We start from the raw sequence: 22,314 nt of genomic DNA on the forward strand, positions 1-22,314 counted from the left end.
GCTCCCGGTCTTTGCCGCCCGGGGGTCCTTCCGCTCCGGGGCAGAAGGACCCCCCACCGCCGAATTACCGCCCAAGCGGGACCCGCCGCCGAAGTGCAGCCAGGTCTTCAGGGCACTTCGGCGGCAGGTCCCAGAACAGAAGGACACCTCGCCGCCGAAGTGCCCTGAAGACCTGGCTGCACTTTGGCGGCGGGTCCCGCTTGGGTGGTAATTCGGCGGCGGGGGGCCCCCGCCGCTGGTCTTTGGGGCACTTCGGCGGTGGGTCCCGGAGCGGAAGGACCCCCCACTGCCAAATTACCACCAAAGCAGGGGCCCCCCACTGCCGAAGACCCCAGGCCCCTGGAAACCTCTGGGCAGCCCTGGGGACTGCCACCCCTTGAAGATTGCCGCCCCAAGCACCAGCTTGGAATGCTGGTGCCTGGAGCCGGCTCTGGGTGCTAGTCTTGCCTAGCTACCTCATGGTATTACTACACGTGCCTTGTCTCCACTTAGAATTTTACAGTGAGATAAGGATCTCAGGTTAGTTATTGTTAAGGCTGCATGACCTTGGTCATGGAGGTCAGGGAAGTCATGGATTCAGTGACTTTCCGGGACTTCTGCAGTGGCCGGTGCAACTGACCCTAGGACCATCCAAGCAGCTGGCCCCAGGAGTCTCAGCAAAGGCTGGCCAGGTGCAGTCAGCCCCCGCTGCCAAGCAGAGGCAGTTGTCGGCCCCCAAAGTTCCCCCAGAGCAATGGTGCCTGTGGGCCCCAGGAGCAGCTAAGATTTAGTCAGGGGAATTTATAGTAAAAGTCATGGACGTGTCATGAACAAGAAACAAATATTCTTAGCCTTAGTTATTGTACTGTAAAAAACGCACATCTTTGTGTTAGTGAAGACACAGCCAAGGGCTGTGTAAAACTGCCAGCAAAACTCTGGCAACATGGCATGTTCCAGTTGTGTGTGGATTTCAATCCAGGCCAGCACACTTCCGTTTTCCCAGCTGTCATTGTGCAGTTGCTTCCCTTGCTGAGTGGGACAATCTAGGGTGGACATTTGCCTCCCACATAGACATGGGGCCACATCTGCTTTTCGTGGGGAAAAGGGAGCTTCCCCGTCAGCCTGCAGAGCTCACCAGAGAGAACAAACGTCAAGGCCGGCAATGGGAGATGTTTGTTTTGGTTATTTATTTTGATTTATATAAAAACACACCTGTCGGTGCTGAAATTCACCCTGCTGAGCAGAGTGCCTCAAAGCTGCTGTGTACTGAAGCAATAATGTTCTAGGGGGTGGAGGGGGGTGCATTTGTGTGTGTGTTTGCATTTCCCCAACACAACACAGGGCCGCCTCTGCTCACCTGAGAAAGGCCACGCTATTTGCCAGAATGGAATCCCTTCCAGCCCCTCCCATCAACACTTGGTCGGAGTGAAATACTAAGCAATTCATCGTGCATACTGCTTCATTTGTGCCAGGGCTGCCCAGCACTGCTAGGCTTGGCAGTTCAGAGCCCTGGCGCCACTGGGCTGGATGCATTCGTTATGAATGTAAAATAATTACTTGAGGCCTGGCACATAATTGCTTGAGCCTCAGCACCTCTTTCATTACAAATTAAGCACTGATCGTACATCTTTCCTCCAAGAATACTATTTGCTGTTGTAGGCTGCTGGTGCTAGACACAGGTGGGATCTGTGCCCATCTCTAGGGACTGATGGTGTTTTACTTGTGGTGTTTCCAGCTAAAATGAACTTGCTGTGTATGTTTTATTCCAGTAAAGGAAATCAAGAAAAGCAGACTCGTTGAAGGGGAAATGGTGAGCTGCCTCTGCTCAGACCTCTCCATGCTCATGGAGTCATACCTTAGACAGTTTACACCGGGAGAAAAAGGCAGGGGAGTATTAATGTGGGTCTTTAATGTTCACAGCCTTCAGGGGATGGGGAGACTGAGATTAAGCACCAGAAGCGGGGGAAGGGGTCAGGTGATGGATAATGGCAACAATGCCTTTCACCATTATTGGTCACTCCCTATGTTTCAGATCAGATAATGACTAGAGACAGCAGCAAGCCGCAGGGTTCAGAACCAGATCTGGACTTCAGCATATTATCATAGAATCATAGAAGATTAGGGTTGGAAGAGACCTCATGAGGTCATCTAGTCCAACCCCCTGCTCAATGCAGGACCAACACCATTGTTTCAGACCAGACTCGAGTAGTGACTGAAAGTTGTTACCATTTGACAGTTTGACAGTCGGTGGGAAATGAGTTGATGGTCTCAGTCCAGTTCTCGGTGGACATGTGTCCACATCACAATTGCCTTTGTCCCCCTTTGTATGGGGAATTGTAGACCCAGATACAGAACCAGATTCGCTTCCATCTGCAGATCTGGGAGGAGAACATAGGCTAAGAATTTGCTGCATGTTCAAGGGATCTGATTTCTTTATCTGAGGGGAGTTTGCAGGCTGATTTGCAGAGGGGCTAAACTCAGGCCCGCTGTGAGCAACGGATGGGCTCTCCGTCTCTAAAAATCAACCTTTAATGTGAAAACACTCAGGGAAATGATGACAAATGCTATGTGTCTAACCTGCCACCGGAGGGCAGTGGTTTAGAAAGTTTGTTCTCTGGGGCTGCTGCTGTTAGAGAGACAAGATGGGTGAGGTAATATCTCTTATTGGATAAGAGATATTGAGGACTAAGGGAAGCACCCCCATCATGGTCCTTACATAGGTCATCATGAGCTATAAAAGACTTCTGTGGGTGAAAAAGACAAGCTTTTGATTTACATGGAGCTCTAATTCAGGCTGTTTGTACACACCCAGCCAGCAGCAGTACTCTGGCAAGCTTTAGCAAAACTTCAGTGATTTGGGATTTAGTCTCACATAATGTCAGCACCGCTGATCTTGCTGTCCGTGAATGCAGGAGTGTGGTCTATTGGGAAGAACAATGCAGCTGGATGCTCTTTGTTCATAAATTATTGGGCCTAAGGCAGGAATCCCTGGGTTGAATGTTCTGACCTGTATAACGCAGGAGGTCACACTAGATGATCAAATCATCACTCTGGCCTTAAAATCTATTAACTGCAAAATCAGATGACAAGATTTCTCACCCTTTCCCCCTGGCTCAAAGTTCCAAGCAGAGTTTCATGTTAAAGCTGTGTTATAAATGACACTCGTTCCAGTTCTGCCTCACTGGAGCTCACAGACCCCCACAGACTTGGGAAGGCTGGACTCCAACCCCATTTCTGAGCTTTACAGCTTGGTCCCCCTCTCTCTGAAGAAAAACAAATTCCATGAGGCAGGTTCCATCCCTCTACAAATGAAGACAGACAAGCAAGGCCTTCGAATAATAATCTCAAAGCATCTCAGGTGATGCAACGCTCTTGAGGACTAAGGGAAGCACCCCCATCATGGTCCTTACATAGGTCATCATGAGCTATAGCAACTAGCAAGTCCCTGTCAACATGGGGTTGTAAGTAATGTTGGGATATTTTAGGGTTAAGTATAACAATAAGCTGCTAATGTGCTGACATGGCATTAGAGGACAAAGGCATATGTAGGCAATATCTTTGTGTCTAATACATAAGTTACAGATTCTTCAGTATTTCTTTGTCTAAAATATAAGTTGCCAGATTGTTCCCATCTCTGTTGTTCATAAAGATTGAGAAGACTGCAGGAGAAATGCCCTTTGTGTAAAAGAAGATACAAGGAATATTATCTTCCCCTCCCTCCCTTTCCCAGCTACATAAACAAGCCCTGGCTTAGGGCCCCTTCCTCCCTCCCCTGAGAACTGCTGATGAGAGAGATTTATGGCAACAAATTGTTGCAAAGAAATGTATCTTCAAGATAAAAGTAACATGTAATGTTATGAGTACTAAATAGGGGTGGGTTTACTAACGGTAGGTGTTTCTATTACTGAATAAGGGTTTTTGGGGTGTTGTAACGGATGTAGGTGTGTACATACTAATCTAAACAAAAAGAGTGTGTTGTAATCAGTTTGGGGCTTACTGGACAATTGGGTCCAGGGGAACAAGTCTCGGATTCCATCTACTCAATCCGCATCTGGGTCAACCTGCTTCTTCTTCTAACAAGTAACATGAGTTCTGAGGAGAGGAAAACATGAGGACAGTTTTACAGGCTTCATCCACAGAGCTCCTTGATGGACAGGGCTGTGTGATTAGGCACAAGCAGTGCTAATTGATAGGTGGGTTTTGCTTAATCAACTGGTTGGACTTCCACAGCTTGCCCAGGTGAGATGGGAGGGATACATACCCGTGCTTTTCTGTGAATTTGTGGCACACTCGGAGCATTCCTCAGGGCTTATATTCTACTGGGATGGGTGCTAGAATAAATCTGAGGTAGAGAACTAGAGAATAATAGAGGATCAAGGCCAGGGACTGGGTAGGCATCAGGTATGGTATTTTTCTAATATATGTTTGGCCTTCAGGACATCACAATCAGGTTATGGGGCATAGGGCTTTACTACTGTATTCGATGAGTGTTTGTAATTAATTTAAAGAGGCTCATTTGGGATGGTTTGTGCTTGGGAGAAAAGCTTTGCACCTAAACCAAACTCCAAGGAAAAATGAAAGGGGAAACCAAGTATTTTGGATTTTTAAATTGGCTTTAAAGAATACCAAGTTCCCACCCCAGAATGGGGCCGAGAGGTCAGCCCCTGGCTGTTCATACGCAGCTCTGTTACACACTCAGGGAATGCTTTGAGGGTGATCTCGTTGATCCGCCATTTGCTTGGGCCAAAGCTCTGGTGGTGTTAGCAGCTAGATGCCAGGGAGGGTGGCTGTTTTGCTCTGCCTCAGGTGAAATCCAGATTTATGTAGTAGGCCAGGATAGGCCTAGGCAACACTTGAGCCCCAGGATTTCACTCTATTGTGAACAGTAAGATACTGAGCAATTGATAATACAAACCCCAGAAATATCCAAGCAAGAATCCATCCACTAGCAAGGAAGTTACTGTACTTTAGAGTCCGGGAGCAGATAGCTTGCAGGGAGTGGGGGCTTTTCCATGGCTATGCACACAAAATCGCTGTGCCTGGGAACTCTTCCAAGCCAAACAAAGAGTGAGAAGCGGTGCCAACTCTTATGACTTTATCGCAAGTCTCATGATACTTGGTTTGTTCTTAAAGCCCCAGCTCCTGGAGGCATGGGATTAGGTAAGAAGCTCAGCCTTTTAAAAAGAAGTCTCTGTCCCTTGTGGTTGCGGAGAAAAGCCTGAAATTGTGACCTGAAGGTGCCCAAAAGGCTCAAAGACTGGAAGGCAAAGAACAAGAGCCCTGAATATAGATTAAACCTCATGATTTTTTTTGAGGGGGCCAAACCCATGATTTTTGGGGGGAACGTTATGTAACAAACAGCCACATCTACAGTAGGATGGTTGTTCATGGGCTGGCTGTAGTGGTCACTTGGAACTTCACAGCTGTAATAGGGGATACAGCTTGGCTCCTCTGGCTCCAAAATTCCAGGCCCCTACTGCTTGAGCTACAGGAAAATCTTCATAGCTAGCTAATGATGTAGGGACTATGACACACAGTTGATCAATTCAGATTCCATTCTATAGAGGGCAGTGCTGCACATCGGCCAGTCGATTCTAATGCATATTAAATGCAACAGGCATAGAGCTCACTAACAAGTGAGGTGGGTGTTTTTGGAGTGAAGGAACCAGCCACAAGGTGTTTCCAATGAAACTAGCTGCCTTGTTTGCAGAGGTTACGTAACCACAACTATGCACCGACACCAGTCTTGCTTTTTAAAATAACAGTCGTAAAGCCACCAGACCAGAAAAACCAGCGCCAGGATGGGAAGTACCAGCAAGGGCTTTCAGACAGGCAGTTCCTTATCAGAAAACAGGCACTTGGCTCCAGTTCAGAAAGCGGGGAACTTTTCACTCCTTGTGTACCTTTGTACGACACAGTCAGTGCGTGCGTGGACTCCCATTCCCTCTTGTGCGTGCACGGCTTCATGTGCTCCAACGGGAATGAAGGCAGGCCGGTAGCTCTGCAGCCTGTTCCTGGCCGGCGCCGCTTACATTCCCGAAGACAGGAAATTACTTCCCTTCAGAGGTGACTCACCTGGACTTGGGAAACATCCCCATCTTCACGTCCCAGCTCACAGAGTCATTCATGAAGGAGTCTCTGATCTTTTGGGCTGTCTGTTCCCTGGTGGGTAAGTACCGGCTTTCATTTCCTTTCAACCGGGAGAACCACGGCCTTCAATGGTTTTACTGGTGCAGGGGCTGGTTCCCCCAGCAGGGGGTGGCTGTTACGTGGCTGCCCTGAAATGAAACCTAGGGCAGGGGTTCTCAACCTTTTTCTTTGAGGCCCCCACCAATATGCTATAAAAACTCCACAGCCCGCCTGTGCCACAAGAACTGGTTTTCTGCATATATAAGCCAGGGCTGGTGTTAGGGGATAGCAAGCAGGGCAATTGCCTAGGGCCCCACGCCACAGGAGCCCTGGCGAAGTTACATTGCCTAGGCATCAGCTTCAACCCCGGATGGTGGGACTCAGGGTCCTGGGCTTCAGTCCCAGCTTTCTGCCCTGGGTCCCACTGGCCCTGCTTGGCGGCCGCACTGAAACATGCTCACAGCTCCCCACGGGGCCCCGGACCCCTGGTTGAGAACCACTGACCTAGAGAGTTCGCTTCTGCTCGGGTTAGTTTTTAAGCTCTCTGCCAGCATTGCTCTAGTCTTAGTTGTTTTTGTAGCGCTGCTGGAGTGCACGGTGCTGTACGGACTAGCAAGGGAAGGACTAGGGGCTTGCCTAGGCCTGATCCAAAGCCTGTCGAAATCACTGAAAGGCTCCCATTGACTTCAATGGGCTTTGGATCAGGCCCTCTCAAAATTAGCAGTCCCTGGGGATGGAGGAAGGTGCAATAGGAAACTGGCGGGGGAAGGGAGCTAGAGGGATCATAGGGGTCAGATCATTGGCTGAGTTTCTGCAAGAGGCAGCCCCAGAGCTGAGGCCAGTTACCATCAGCAAATACACCAGGTGAAGAGCTGAGCTTAATGACTAAGGGGCCACGTCACCCCCTTCAGCAGCAGGATCCTCAGGACAGGGGTGCGGGACAGGGGCAGGGTGAGGGGTTTAGATCTCTCCGCACCATGGATCCCTGAGATCTGTTTGAAGTGTGCCTCCGAATCCGTGGCAGATGGAGCCATCCACATGGAAAGCCCCTTTCTCCCCTGCGTTCTGTTGGGGCCCCCTCCTGCCAGTGGCTGGGTCCCCCTGAGAATGCTAAGTAGCAGCCATGGAGGCGACAGTGGGACCTATGGCTGCTCTCAGCTGGGTTAACTCGCTCCGGTGTCTGTGTAGGAATCCAACATGCTCTCCGGTGCCACAGACCATGGCCAGGTCCCCCGCACCCCCCGCCTCCAAGCCCTAAAGCCCTTTCCAGGACACATCTGAGCAAAAGGGACTTCTGTGGGGAGCAAGCGGGCTGGGGGGGTGTGGAGGTAGCACGCAGACGGCATTTGCCCCAACTCCCTCGTGGGCAGAGGAAGACTCAGAGCCACGTGCTGACCCCAGGGGCGTTCTGGGACAGCAGGGCAACAGAAAAGGCAGCAGCAACCCTTTTATGCTGAGCAGCGCCAGGGGCAGCATCTTTCCGAGGCTGGCTATGTGAGCACAGGGGCCGCAGGATCAGCCCTCAGGCCTGGCTCCAGGAGCCCACAGAGGGCCTTTCTCCCTGGGGCAAACAGGGGCTGGCCATGTCCTGCCCTCTTTCCGCCCCCACCAGCGCCCACGTTACTATCCGTGTGCACTGCCCTTGTGCCCAGAGGGAAGCTGTGTTGGGCCCTGCACAGACAGAGGCAGGCACGGCTCCGGCCCGAACAGCTCGCACTCAGAATGGGGGCGTCCGTCAGGGCAGAATCTGGCCAGCCCCTGTTTACATATTGCACGGTGCCAATACGTTTCCTTGTCGCTTCAGCTGCACCTACATTTACATTCTGAAAATGTAGGTCACTGGCTCCAGAGGACAGCCAGGGCATGCTGTGTAAACACAGCCTCTTTGAGGGTTAGATGCTAAACACAAGAGCCTGGATCAGTTCCCTCGGCTGCATTCCAGAGCAGCAGGTAGCACGAATAAGTCGTGGGAAAACCTTGCCTTGTGTATTTACGTGAGTGAGTGCTCTGAAGGGAGCCCAAAGCCCAAGCCCTGGCTCACATCAGCGTCTCGCTGGGCTGATTGCTGGGGCAGAGCTAGCTCTCTGGAGCACCTAGAGAAAGATCAAGTGAGTTCCCTGCTTCCCAGAGCCAGGCTCCTGGGCCGAGCCTGGTGAAGTCAGATGCCACGTAGCTGGGGAGTTGTCTTCACCCTGACGCTCCCAGGCCAGAGTCCACTGCCAGGCCCTTCAGCAATTCCTCTGAGTATTGCTCTCTGTACAATCATCCTGAATCCAACCCAACTAGCCGTCCGACTTCTCTCTTTGCACTCACTCATTCAGGGTTCAGCAAGGTCAGCCAGGAAGTGACACCCTAAATGTTAGCGTAATGCTCCTCACTGCCCAGGGAAGAGGCAGGGAGGCAGGGATTGTTCTTGGCAAGCTGCCTTTGGTACCCAGATCAGGGGAATCCAGGTGGTGTCAAGCCACTAGAGTGGCACTTATTATATATATTGCAGTAGCATCTAGGGGCCCCCCAACCAAGGAACAGGGCCCCATTGTGCTAGGCACTGCACAGACACGTGACAGAAAGATGGTCCTTGCCCCAAGATCTTAGTCTCCACCCACCCTCCCCATGCCCAGGCTAGGCGTGACCCAGGGGAAAGGGAGCGTGGCCAGCACCCCTTTATACCTGGCTGATTCGGGACTGCCTGAATGACCCTTAGAGCTGATGGTGTAAATCAGAGCAGCCTTCAGGGAACCAGCCAGAGGCCTGGACAGCTCGAGGTCTACAGGAATGCAGGGATGGCATAAAGGCACCGTTGCCCCTTGCTACTCCCCACAAGCTGTGCTGACTGCTTGGGGGGTCCAGCTCAAGATCTGACCAGTCACATGTGGCTTGTTGTGCTAAGTGCACTGCTGCAGAATTGCAGGCTGTTTCCAGCAACTGGCCTCATCCCCAGCTCCAGCCTAAGCTCAGTCCAGATCCAAACACCAGGTCCTCAGCCCATCTCCAGCTGACTGTAATGGGCATAGTCTGTAGTCCTTGATCACTACCATAGGGATAACTAGCATCCCCGCAGCTGGCTGAGTGTTGTGGCAAAGCTGGAAACCCTGGTGTTATGACTTGGAAGGTGCCTTTCAATGCTAGCTCCCTCGTTCCTCTAGGCTGTTCAATTGCAGAGAGGTCACCGCTTCTGAAACATGCAGCCTTTTCTTCTACAAACTTTGAGAACATCTTCAAGTGGGAAAGCGAAGCAGAGACTCCCCCGGGCACAGTGTATGAAGTCCAGTACAAACGGTATGTGGGCTTTGCCTTCTCCTTGGGGTCCTGCTTGAATGGGTGTTGAGTTCCTGGATTTCAGGGAGAAAAGGGCTGGAGCAGGAAAGCAGGCTTAGCTGCCAGTGGCTGCTTCTTTGACTGCCATGGAAATGACTCTGTTTGGAACTGAGCTCCAGGGTCTTGGAGTTAACCTCAGCTGGAGAGTGATTGTCAGTTAAGAAGGAATAAACGGAAACTGAAAGCTCTCCGGCCCAGTGGATAAGAACCCTGGGCTGGCGGTTGGGGTTCTAATCCCTGCTCTGCTACTGACCTACTGTGGGACCTTAGTCTGTTTTGTGCCTCGATTTCCCCATCTGTGAAATACAGCTACTAATACTGCTTGTACTTTGGTAAAGTGATTTGAGCTAAAAGAGATGTGCAAGACTATAGAAGAGCTTCAAATGATTGTTTCAGAACTAGGGATGGGTGGAAAACTTTTGGCAAAAACAAAATAAAATGGAAAAACAAACTCAGTTCCATTATTATTATTGTTGGTTCATTTTCCAGCCAGTTTGAAGCAGCACATATTTTCTGCCCTGCAGAGCCCAGTCTCCTCTCTGTGGGGAGGGAGAGGGAGAGGGAGAGGGTATTTCTTGATACAGTCATGGGCGTTTGAGAGCTGGTTTAGAAACAGGCCACATAACATTTCCCAAGCTGCACCCAGGGGGACTTCAGATAATTGGCCATTAGAATTTTCTTGCAATCCCACCACACTCTGGCCCAGCTGGAGGGTCTTCTTCTCAGAAAGCTCACGGTTCTGCCACTCTCTAACCCCAGCCTGGCCATCCCTGCCCAAGCCTGCTGTGGGTCAGCGACAGTGATCACATTGGATTAGCAGAGTTAGCTAAGAGCCCCAAGGGAAAGTGCAGTCTAACTAAGGAGGCTCCTTTGTGGATCATCTAGTCCTACAGGCCATGAGGTCTGGGCTGCATCTGTGGTGGTGCACGAGACACATGCAGGAAGGACCCAATTATGCAACCCTGTTCTTTTCCTGAGCTGCACTTACTCATGTGAGCTATGGTGGGACTATAGCTGGGTAAATGCTGCTCAGCATAAAGGCTGCAGTATCAGGCACAGGGTGAGTGCAGCCACAAGCTGGGAGCCCCCGTCCATTGAACAAGTCTGCTGTAGGGTCCTGGTCACCCAGGGCTTGATCACTGAATTCAGAGGGAGTCTTTCCATTCATTTCATTGGGCTTTGGATGGGTTCTCAGCTGGCAAACTTAACAGCGAATTTACACACAATGACTCAGGGGCAGAACTGGGGATGGAACCCAGGCATCCAGATTCTCAGCCCACCTGCTCCCCATGTTTTCACCAACAGGCAACTCTTTCACCAAGCAAGACATGGACAGATTCCATAATCAGGCAGGTGCCAGGAGGAGCAGATGAAAGAGTGCAGCCAGCTCATTAACCATTGAGCTCCCAGATGTGTGTTAACTGTACTAATTAATGAAAAAGCCATAAGGAGAGGGCACAGCTGCCTGTTTGCATGAGGCTGGGGAGGGAATGTGAGACATAATGGGCTTTCATTGGCAGGGCACTAGGCAGCCTCCCCTCACTGGTAGGAAAACCCTGCTTTGAGCAAATGAAAAGTTGGGGATCCTTCCTGGTGGGAGGCCCCTAATACAGCTACCTTCCACTTAGGCTGCTCCACAAACAACCTCCTAAGTGCCACTGGGCTGGGCTGGACTGGAATGCCCTGTTGTGCTCAGTTCCTTTGTCTATTGTCACCACCCATACACAGAAAATAACTCCTGCGCTCAAAGCCCTGCAGCTGCTTTGCGAGGACTACACCCCGAGTCTGCCTGCCAAGCCAGTGGCTGCAGGACAAGCCACGAGGGGCTTTGGCAAAGACTGACCCCAATCCCTGTGTTCCGTTGGGTAGCTGCTCTAGCTGCCAAGCTACAGGGAGCTTCTGGTAGTGCTTAATTTGTGCCAGGGCTTGGCAGGGCTGAGCCCGGCACATCTAGCCTGGGCGGTTCATAGCCCTGGCACCTCTGATCTTGCTGCATCAGTTATGAAAGTAAAAAAATTGCTTGAGCCCATGCACCTCTTTCATTATAAATTAAGCACTGGTGTCTGGGATCAGATTCTCCATTCCCCTGTGAGGAGGAGAAACAATCTATGCAAGGAGCCTCTTCCAGAAGAGATAAGAACAGCCCATTCCCAGTAGCTGGCTCTGCTGCCTGGATTACCGTCACCTGGAGCTGGCATAGCTACTGCCTATGGGCCATGTGGATCCCAGATCAGCTGGGGTCCTGAGCAAGATGCACACACACACAGAGACTGGCTGCTGCATGGAAGGCTCCATGTGTAAGAAAATTCTCCTCTAGGGTCCTGGTTACCAGCCTGCAAACACAGCAAACACAGGGATTCCTGAACCCCTTCCAGAAAAGGCAGAGAGGGCGTGTGCTCCTTACATACCAACCTTATGATCCACAGCTCAGAATTGAAGCGGAGTTTCCTTTAGTAACCAGGGTCAAAATGTTCCATGTTGGGTGTCAACATGTGCCTAAATCCATATCTAGGAACCTAAATGCAGAAAATAGCTGGGTTCCCAGAGGTACCCATTGCCTGGCAGCTGGGTAGATAGGTGCTCAGCCCTTCTAGAAATCAGGCCTCTTTAGATGTCTAGATAAAGGATATAAGTATCTAACGTTAGGCGCCCAATTCTGCAAATGTCACCTTTAATCTGTTCAAGGTCTTTGCCAGCTGCAGTGAATATGAGTTGTGTGTACTTCCTGGCCACTTTTTTACGCTGATTCTGTTGTTCATGTAAACAAGCCCCTTTTTCATAAAGAGATAGGACAAAAAGTTACCCACTCGCTGAATAAATTCTCATCAGTGGCTGAAAGAAAAGAATCTTTAAACAACCCAGTAATTGTATGTCCCAAATCTGTATAGTGAGTCATTTATAGAGGGCTAGAAACCACTTTGGGTCTGGGAGCTATAAGACCGGGTTCTATTACAGAATTGACTGTTCATTTTGGGTAAGTCACTTCCCTGCTCTGTGCCTCAGTTTCCCTATCTGTAAAATGGGGGTGTGTGAAATGACACTTCACAAGAGCATTCTGAGGCTTAATTCACTCATATGTGTAAAATGCTCTGAGATCCTGCTCTGAAAAGCACTCAAGGAGCAGAAAATAGTGGCATTTATGTTGGTCATTACTTTGATATTGCAGATCTCAAATATTTAGGGAGCGTTCACGCATGTGTGTCTATGATTGTGTAAAATATATTCTAGCAATTCGATAGGGCGGACTGAGAGCAGTCACTTTATCTTCTCTTAGGTACGGGGATGAAGACTGGCTTCAGAAGAGCGAGTGCCAGAATATCACGCAGCCCTTCTGTAACCTCACGCACGAGACGGAAAACTTCGGAGAGCCCTACTATGCTCGAGTGAGGGCCATAGTCCAGAACTGCTGCTCTTCCGACTGGGTCTGCTCACAGAGATTCTACCCCAGAGAAGACAGTAAGGGATAGGCTGAGTCTGTTAACACCACACCTGATTACTGTAGGCTCGGTCCTGTTCTCATTGATGTTTATTGTGACATGTCCATTGGCTTCAGTGTTGCAGGACAAAGGCCACTATGGAAAGGGGCTTATGGGTGTTTTCCCCCTCTGAAAGAGACTGTGATGCTGGACAGGAAGGAGTTTGACTAGGGAGCTTTGGGCTCCTGCTGACATTTGTGTCCCGAGTGGGTTGGAGGTGGAGACGGGCTGCTGACCTACCCCAGAAAGCCAGATATCTCTGAAGGAGCAACTGCCCAGCTTAGCGCACTTGTGGGCTCTATTAGGGGATAGTGAGACCCAGCAGAACACTAAGAGGGGTATGATGGGAGCCTGTGAGCAGCCACAGACCTAGTCATGGAAGCTGTGAGATTGGAGCTGTAGAAGGTTAGGATAATCTGCCAGCCTTATGAATAATTAACATAATCCCACCTCCAAATCATGTCTGCCACTGATTGACACTGTGGCCTTGGCCAAGTCTTTTAGCCTCTTTCTGCCTCATTTTACCCTCTCTGTAAAATGGGGGTAATATTTGCCATGCCTACTTCACAGGGACATTGTGAGACTTAGGGTATATGTATATCTAAATTCCACAGTGGTGCTTCCGTCAACCTAAATGTGTCTATACTGGGGTTTAGGTCAGCTTAACTATATCTTTCAGGGGTGTGAATTTTTCACATCCCCGAGTGACGTAGCTAGGTTGACCCAAGTTTTAGGTGTAGGCCTCAGTGTTTCCAAAGCACTTTGACATCCTTGTATGAAACGTGCTATAAAAGTGCCATGTAGTATCCCTAACTATTAGAAATTCACCTTTCTTTGGGGTGCATCTCAAGGTGGGACTATTGTACCCCACAGCCATTCTCTACAGTTTGATTTTTAAGGCTCTGTGACCCTGACGCACTACAGGCGGTCGCTTTTAACTCACAGCTGATCAAGCGCTTTGCCTCCACCTATAATCTTGTTCGATTTCTTTTGACACTTGCCCTTCAGTTTATTTGAGAATTCATCGTTCATAGTGACTCTTTCACAGCCTGCGATAAGGAATGATTGATGCCACATTTTATAAAGCTCCATAAAAGTTTAATAACTCTAGGCTGTCGGGCATATCGGGCTGAAGGGCACTGTTACAATGTCAGAAGCAATAATTATACTCGCTAAACAGATGCTGTAGTAATTTATCATCTTTCGTCTAGTTAAATGACATTGCCTACTCTCCATCTTCTTAGCTACTATTGGAAAGCCAGCGGTGAAATACGTTCCTAGCGTTAGATCCATAAAGTTTTTCATCCAACCCCCCTACACCCCTCTGAGAGATGAGGATGGCTCCCAGCTAACTGTGGAAGACATCTACAGCAGATTTGGTACCATCGATTACCACATGATGCTATTCAGCCAAAAGACACACCAAGAGGTATCACCTCCACACACGCACTAACTGTTGGCTTTTGTAAAACCCAGCCTTGTTTGTCGGAATAAAATGCGGGGGCGGGGCAGGCATAAAAGTGAATTCATGCTAGATGCGATTTCTGAAGAACGAAAATTTTCAGTATCTTTGATATTCAGAGAAGCCCAATCCTACAACTGACTAGAAACTGACCAGACTCAAACGGGAACATGACCTATCTGGTTGGAAAATGGATTTTCAATCTGTCCCATGAAAAATTTCAAGATTTTGAAACTTTTTTTCATTCTAAATAGCGACAAAAACCCCACAATTTCAAAAATTTTCATGAAACATTCATTTCGGGTCAGCTGAAATGTTTTGTTTCAATTTTAGCTCTCTTTTGATATGTACATTTCAAAATGAGAAGTTGTTTAAAAATGAAAAATCAAAACTCTTTGTTCCAAAAATGTCAAAACTGGCTCTTTTGACACTTTTGAAAGTTTTTCCTCAATATTTTCCTAAACAAAATTTCAGCAACATCAATATGATTTTTGTTGAAAAATTTAGTTTTGTCAAAATATCATTTTGTGATGGAAATATGTTGCAGTGAAAATTATCCAACCAGCTGTACTATCTTCATTGTCTCAGGGAAGTGAAATACAAAAAGCAAACAACCTAATGGTGAAAAACTAATCAGATGTTTTGCTAGTCTTGGGGGTTATTAGTAAGAGTCAGGTGAGGATTTTATTGGTTAATACAAGTTTTTTGTTGATTTTTTTCAATTGGAGTTGAAGTAATTAAATAATTTAACCTCTTTAAAATACAAATCTCTGCTTTGGGGGTTTTTTGTTTTGTTTTGTTTTTTGTTTGAACAGTGGGAAAAGAATGAGAACAAAAAAGAATTTGAAGTTTCTGACTTGAACCCAGACACTGAATATAATGTCACAATATATCTCAAGTACTTAGAAAAAAGAAGCCAGCCTCATGTGTTTTCCGTTAGTACGTTACCAGGTGAGCCTGCTAAATCTGCATGTCTGAATTAGAGGCCCATGTAGTTGGAAATGTGGAGGGGACATGGGCGGTGGGTGAACCCCGCCCCCCTTCAGGGAAGCTAGCACTGGCCCCACCCCTCCACCCACTGAAGCTTTGAGCACTCCTCCCCCTTCTCCCTACCCCTCTCCCTACAGCCAGAGGAGCCCCAGCCAGCCCGCCCCAGCCGTGCTGTCTGGCCTGATCCCCAAGCTGCCCGGGGCTGCTGGCTGGCCCAAGCCACCTCTGGCTGCCCTGGCCGCTGGCCCGAGCCCTAAGCTCAAGCCCATCAACTGGAGCTGAGGCCCTGCTGGCTTTGGGGGACAGGGGGAGCGAGGGCAGGGTCTTGGGGCAGAGTGGGGCCACAGCCTGGGTTAGGGGAGGCTTAGCCTCCCCTGGCCATTGATACCTGCTGCCCATGGGAGGGGAGGTGTCCATGTGACACTCTAATAAGAGGTGGATCCATTCCATGAAAAGGCTTGAGAACCACTACATCACGGAGCACAGTCCAGCAGCATGTTATTCCTTTGTTTTAAGTTTCCACTACCCCAAGGCCTTTGTGCAATCATACACAGCTAACCATGAGGAGAGCTGCCTAGGAGAGACAGTTTGCAATTACACTCAGAGTTATAAGAAGGAGTGGGATCAATTTATTCTCACCAGTTCATTAGGAATGGGGAAAAAAGTGATGATCTCAAGCAGCAATAAAGAGCATGGTGGAAAACAGATGTGCTTAATGGCACCATTAAGCCCTAAGAACTGAATGCTGGAGGATGGATTAGATGATCCAGTACATTATTTCCAACCCTATTCTGTGAGGCTAAATTGCATTTTCCCCCCCACTGAACAGACACCACCTGGCTCCTATACTGTGTTGCGGGAGTTACATTTGCTACAGGATCACTGTTTGCTGTGGTATGTTATGTGAGCTATAAATACATCAAGCAACACACAGCACGGCCAAAGTCTTTGGTAAGTGTCCTTAAGTCTTTACAGGAAATGTTTAATATGAGAGAATGTGAATCCATCTGAATAGGATCATGGAATTATAGCAATGTAGGGCTGGAAGAGACCTTGAGAAGTCAAGTCCAACCCCCAGTGCTTGAGGCAGGACCAAGTAAACCTAGACCGTCCTTGGCAGGTGTTTGTCTAACCTGTTCTTAAAACCCTTCAATGACAGGGATTCCACAAACTCACTTGGAAGCCTATTCCAGAGCTGAACTACCCTTAGAGTTAGAAAGTTTTTCCTAATATCTAACCTAAATCTCCTTTGCTGCAGATTTAAGCCCATTACTTCTTGTCTTGCCTTCAGTGGACCTGGAGAACAGTTGATCACTATGCTCTCTATAACAGCCCTTAACATATTTTAAGACTGTTATCAGGTCCCCCCTCTATCTTCTTTTCTCAAGACCAAACATGCCCAGGGCTTTTTTTAACCTTTTCTGATAGGTCAGGTTTTCTAAACCTTTTATTATTTTTACTGCTCTTCTCTGGACTCTCTCCAGTTTGTCCACATCTTTCCTAAAGTGTGGTGCTCAGAACTGGGTACATTACTCCAGCTGAGGCCTCACCAGTGCTGAGTAGAATGGGACGGTTACCTTCAGTGTCTTACATATAACACTCCTGTTAATACACCCCAGAATATCAGTCCTTTTTGCAACTTCATTATATTGTTGTCTCATTGAATTTGTGATCCCCTTGAACCCCCAGATCCTTCTCAACAGAACCACTACCTAGCCATTCCCCATTTGGTAATTGTGCATTTGATTTTTCCTTCCTCAGTGTGGTACTTTGCACTCCATTATCCAACTTATTAATGAAAATATTTTAACAGTAATGGACCCGGATTGACCCTCTCCGCTGTCCTAGTTTGACAGTACACCATTGATAACTCCTTTTGAGTATCATCTTCCAACTAGTTGTGCACCTACTGTATAGTAATTTCATCTAGACTGCATTTCCCTAGTTTGCTTATGAGACTGTCATGTGGGACTGTGTCAAAAGCCTCACTAAAATCAAGATATATCACATCTACTGCTTTCCCCCATCCACTAGGGCAGTAACTTTCAACGAAGGAAATTAGACTGGTTTGGCATGATTTGTTCTTAACAAATCCATGCTGGCTATTCCTTATAACACTATTATTAACACTATAATTCCCCTGATCCTCTTTGTTCCCTTTTTTAAAGAGAGGTACTCTGTTTGTCCTTCTCCATTCCTCTGGGACCTCGCCCGTCCTCCAGAAGTTCTCAAAGATAATTGCTAGCAGTTCTAAGATTGTTTCAACTTATTCCTTAAATATTCAAGGATGAAAGAACACATCCAACTTATCTAAATATTCTTTAACCTATTCTTTACCTAATTTGGCTTGTGTTCTTTCTGCCTTGTTAGTATTAATTGTGTTGAGTTATCTGGGCACAATTAATTTTATAGTAAAGCATGAAGAAAAATAGGCATTAAACACCTCAGCCTTCTTGATGTCATCAGTTATTAGCTCTCCTTCCCCACTAAATAGAGGACCTACATTTCCCTTCATCTTTTTCTTGTGCCTAATGTATTTAAAGAACCTCTTCTTATTGCCATTTATGTCCCTTGCTAGGATGTAATTCATATTGTGCCTTAGCCGTTCTGATTTTGTCCCTGCACGCTTGTGCTGTTCTTTTGTAACTCCTCCTTAGCTATATTCATCCATGTTTCCACTTTTTGTAGGATTCCTTTTTTGGTTTTCAGGTCATTAAAGAGCTTTTGATGGAGCCATATTAGCCTCTTACTAGTCTTCCTGTCTTTTCTTTTCATTAGGATAGATTGTAGTTGTGCCTTTAATATTGTCTCCTTGAGAAACTGCAAGCTGTCCTGAACTCCTTTTTCCCTTAGATATTGTTTAAAGTTTGCATTGAAGTCCATTGTCCTTGTTCTGCTGCTCTCACTCTCTCCGCTCCTTAGAGTCATTAAATCTATCATTTCATGATTGCTTTCACCCACGTTGCCTTCCACCTTCAGGTGCTCTACCAATTCCTCCCTCTTCGTCAGAATCAAGTTTAACGTGGCTGTCCTTGTGGTTATTTCCTCCATTTTCCAAAACAAAAAGTTCTCCCATGTACAGTCCAAGACCATTTTAGAAATGTTGTGTTTTGCCATATTACTTTTCCAGAAGATGTCTGGGTAGTTAAAGTCCTGCATTACTACCAGGTCTTGTGTTTTAGATAGTTTTGTTATTTGTCCTAGAAATGCCTCATCCACCTCCTCTTCCTGATTTGGTGGTCTAGAGTAGACACCTACCATGACATCACCCCTATTGTTTTACCCCTTTTGTCTTTACCCAGAGACTTTCAACTGGTCTGTCTCTCACCTCCTTCTGGACCTCAGAATGAGTGCATATATTCTTGATGTATCTCCTCCCTTTTTATCCTGCCTGCCCTTCCCAAACAATATACATCCCTCTATATCAATATTCCAGTCACGAGACTTATCCCACCAAAAATAGAATTCTAGCATGACTAGTTGTGGCAGATAACTGTACAGAAGAGGTAATTTTGTGAGGCATGTGTAACGCTCCTTTGGCAATGTAGCCTGGACATTCTAGCTCAGGAAAGATTGTTATGGTGAGTTTCAGAGTAGGGCAATGCAGGTGATGGCAGATCTGAAGACTCTTTGTTATGAAAGGTTAAGGAAGCTGAGTTTATTCTCCTTGGAGAAGGGCTGACTTTGAGGTGATCTGCTGGAAGGTTTCAAAATTGTGAACCCCAAAAAGCAACACTTTTATTATTCTTTACAGCCTAAGTTTTCAAAAGTGACTAATGATTCTGGGTGCCTCCATTCTTGGGTGCCCAGCTGGCAATAACTTAGAGGGACTTGATTTTTAGAAGATGGATGCTCAGCACTTTCTGAAAATCAGCCCCCCCATTAAGGTGCGTCAAGTTGGGCACCCAAAAATTGAGGCATCCAAAGTCACTAGTCACGTCTGAAAACCTTGGCCTACATGTTTATCTCTCCACTTGAATGGCCATTAACAGTATTGGGAGCTCTGCATGCTAAGCTAAGGGAAATCCATTTCCATGCAGCAGGGTGTGAGCCAAATACAGCAGAGGGCAAGAAGGAGTTTGTTCCCTCATATGGAGGATTGCACAATTGGTCTGGTGCACGAGGAGGGGTATTTGCCTTTCTTTGAAGGAACATGGGATCCCAGATCAGCTGGGCCAGTGGATCAGATCCAGTATGGTGGATTGCAAGCTCCTATGCACAGTTTCCCAAAGGGATTTTGCAATAATATAAAACAAACTTTGAAAACTCACAGCTTCATTGCTACTCACTAACGTTTGTCTTTCTACCACGACAGGATTTCAGAGGGATTTCAGCCTTCCAGCCCCTCATGCTAACAGTGGAGCATATTATAAGCCCCATTAATGATTTATCCAAAACTACTCTGTACACCCCAGATGTGCAGTTAATGCCGATTAATCTGCTGCAGCAGACATCTTTATTCCCTTTGCAAAAAACTGCCTATCAACAACAGGCCAATGTGTTGGCGTTTCAGCCCATCATTCAGCCAGTCAGCCTAGTGGATGGTTTTTCTTCAGCGTACGCACCTCAAATAGCCCAGGAAAATCTACCATGCACGCTGAACAAGAAACCTCTGGCCTTGACATATGGAGTGTGCATCGAAAGCCCAAGATGCATCAACAGGATGCCAGACCAGATGCTGCAGGGTATTTCTCCTGAAAGGTTTGTCAGTGGCAAACTTAAAACCAAGACACCAGGCGAAAGGTACTGTGGTGAGAACTACAAGGAGCAGAGGCCGAAGCTGGTAGAGAGAGGATTATGGGAAAGCAGTGACACTGACATGACAGGATCAGTGTTCTCCATGGGGCCAGCGCAGCAGCTGATGCTCCAGACAGACTGTGAGGAAGCTAAGCTGCACATGCCTCAGCAGTCACTGTCTCTGCTGCAGGAAGGAGGAAACTACAGACGGCAGATGGCAGGGTTGCTGCCATTGCTGTCCTCACTGACAGTTGACACAAACTCTGTCTCAGAGGATGGGCTTCCCCCATCATCATCCTCCCCCTTACTAAAGTCAGTCTGTACCTGCAATGACCTCCCTGAGGAACGCAGCACAGGCCAGTTGATGTCATTAGATTCATTGTCATATCCTGAAAACAAACGGCAGCCTCCGGACTTTCAAACAACAGATGTGCTACCGGCAGCAAGGGAGCCGGGCTGCCTAGAACTAAATGCCATTGCATCCCATGCCTCTAGCTCCATCCAGGACAATGACATGCTTTTAACTATGTTGTTCAGAGACTTGGATTTAAAGGTACAGTGAGAGCATGGCCAGGATGAAAACACACTGATGTGTGAGCACAGCGTTGAATGATCTCTAAGGGCCGGATTCTGCCAACCTTTACTCACATTAAAGAGTGCCCTACTGGGCAACTGTCCTCACTGAAATAAATGGGACTCCTCGCTGAGTAAGGTACTAATCAACATGCATGAGAGTGTTAGAATCTGGCCCTCCATTTTCATGGGCATGGGTGCCTTTACTAACTGCATTGCTTCTAGGAAAGCTCTGTTATCTTTGCACTTTAACAATACCTAGCTCTTTGTTTCTTGGATGTTGTCAAATTGATTACAGCTAAAAGTTGGCCTATTTTAAAACTAGAGAGGGAGCCCAAGCTCACCTGCCAGATTCAACCCCCATAAAATTTGGGTCACTTTGGGGTGGGACTCAGATGTCATAGCTGACACCTGTTTCTTTGTACCAAAATCTCAGATCTAAACTTTGGGGAAGTTCAGATCTGGATGAAGTCACAGCGAGAAACAAATCTTGTTCAGAGAGGCTCTCATGAGTGGTCATTTCCCAGATGGTAATAGTATTTCTAAGCAGATTTTTTTTAGAGCATGGAGACGACAGACTGGGCCTGGAGTCTCATCATATGTTCGTCGGTCACTTATCACTCATCAGCCGGAATCTATCAGAGGTTCTGAATCAAAGCTGATTGACAGGAGAGTCAGTTTGCAATGTCACCGGAAAACAAGGGTTAGTTCAAGTTACACTCTTTTTCTTTGGCTTTTGGCTAAGATCAACTGTAATACCAATACTGACTTGGACTCTTCATACATTCCATGGGTGGCGTACCTGAGCCCACTTATCCACTGATGCTTTAAAAACTCTCACACCCCAATCTGGATCTATGCTGGTTATGTGATATGTATGTACCTCGTGAACCTTGTAACGGATACTTGCAATCCCCAATAACCCAAGCCCGACCTCAGATGTACAGTACCTTCCCTCTTAACTTGTGTAAATTTGATTTTAAACATTAACTTTAATAAAAAATTTATATCCGCTGAATACCTGACACCTCCCCTCCTCCCCTGTGCTTACAGCAGGAATAACAGGTGTGTCTTTTCCATGTTTAATATCTGTCTTAAACGAGGAATGAATAAGGGCAACTAATAAAGAGATGAAGCATCATAACAAAGACAATAGCTGCCAATTCACTGGCTTGTTGTAAGTGTTTCTATTGATGCTTTTAGGTAAATATTTATTTGAAAAAAAAAGCTAATTGGACTGGTTCACGCACAATCCAATCCAAGTTCTTTATCACAGGTCCATCATTCAGTGGCTTATTACTATTGTGTTCTCTTCCACTTCTTGCAGCGTGGGGCAATGGAGCCAGGGAACCTGTTAATAATTTTACGAACTGGAGTTGGTTATTTCCCCTGTACGTTGCAAATATTTTTCACATGAGTTCAGGTTTCATCCCTAATTCTCTGTAGTAAGTGAATTATGACCATTAATTTTCATAACAAGGCAAGGCCTTCCTTCCTCCGTTACATAAGCTAGCTGCTTATCTTCTACACCCAATAGTTACAGCTCTGCACTGCTAAGGAGGCAGCCTGAGTGCTCTAAGCCTCTGATGGAAACTCTCTGCAACCACAGGTTCAAATCGTGGCAGAGCGAACTCAACCTGTGTGCACTTC

At 47.3% G+C, this 22,314-nt stretch overlaps 2 protein-coding genes across 5 annotated transcripts in view; one reads left to right on the plus strand and one right to left on the minus strand.

Moving 5' to 3' along the window:
• Nucleotides 1-22,314, minus strand: part of GRHL3 (grainyhead like transcription factor 3) — a 211,551-nt gene that overhangs the window by 107,702 nt on the left and 81,535 nt on the right. The window lies entirely within an intron of this gene.
• On the plus strand, nucleotides 3,989-21,682 carry IL22RA1 (interleukin 22 receptor subunit alpha 1). 3 transcript variants are annotated; one of them, XM_044997792.1, is made up of 8 exons: nucleotides 3,989-4,218; nucleotides 5,745-6,148; nucleotides 9,255-9,387; nucleotides 12,701-12,882; nucleotides 14,147-14,331; nucleotides 15,180-15,315; nucleotides 16,184-16,305; nucleotides 19,670-21,682. In XM_044997792.1, the coding sequence occupies exons 2-8, from the start codon at nucleotides 6,106-6,108 to the stop codon at nucleotides 20,651-20,653; spliced, it is 1,785 nt and encodes a 594-aa protein (XP_044853727.1). In that variant the 5' UTR covers nucleotides 3,989-4,218; nucleotides 5,745-6,105; the 3' UTR covers nucleotides 20,654-21,682. The 3 variants fall into 3 exon arrangements, with proteins under 3 accessions (XP_044853727.1, XP_044853726.1, XP_044853725.1); XM_044997791.1 differs by having other exon boundaries at nucleotides 3,989-4,172; XM_044997790.1 differs by lacking the exons at nucleotides 3,989-4,218; nucleotides 5,745-6,148 and having other exon boundaries at nucleotides 9,206-9,387.

Source organism: Mauremys mutica, chromosome 23 (assembly GCF_020497125.1).
Source record: "Mauremys mutica isolate MM-2020 ecotype Southern chromosome 23, ASM2049712v1, whole genome shotgun sequence".
Lineage (NCBI taxonomy): Eukaryota > Metazoa > Chordata > Testudines > Geoemydidae > Mauremys > Mauremys mutica.

Bases quoted from the DNA above. Each gene is read 5' to 3' on its own strand.
- IL22RA1 (XM_044997790.1), top strand. From the start codon at position 9,209: ATGACTTGGAAGGTGCCTTTCAATGCTAGCTCCCTCGTTCCTCTAGGC. The intron at 14,332-15,179 runs GTATCACCTCCA...TTGTTTGAACAG, and splicing joins GCCAAAAGACACACCAAGAG to TGGGAAAAGAATGAGAACAA. The intron at 15,316-16,183 runs GTGAGCCTGCTA...CCCACTGAACAG, and splicing joins TTCCGTTAGTACGTTACCAG to ACACCACCTGGCTCCTATAC.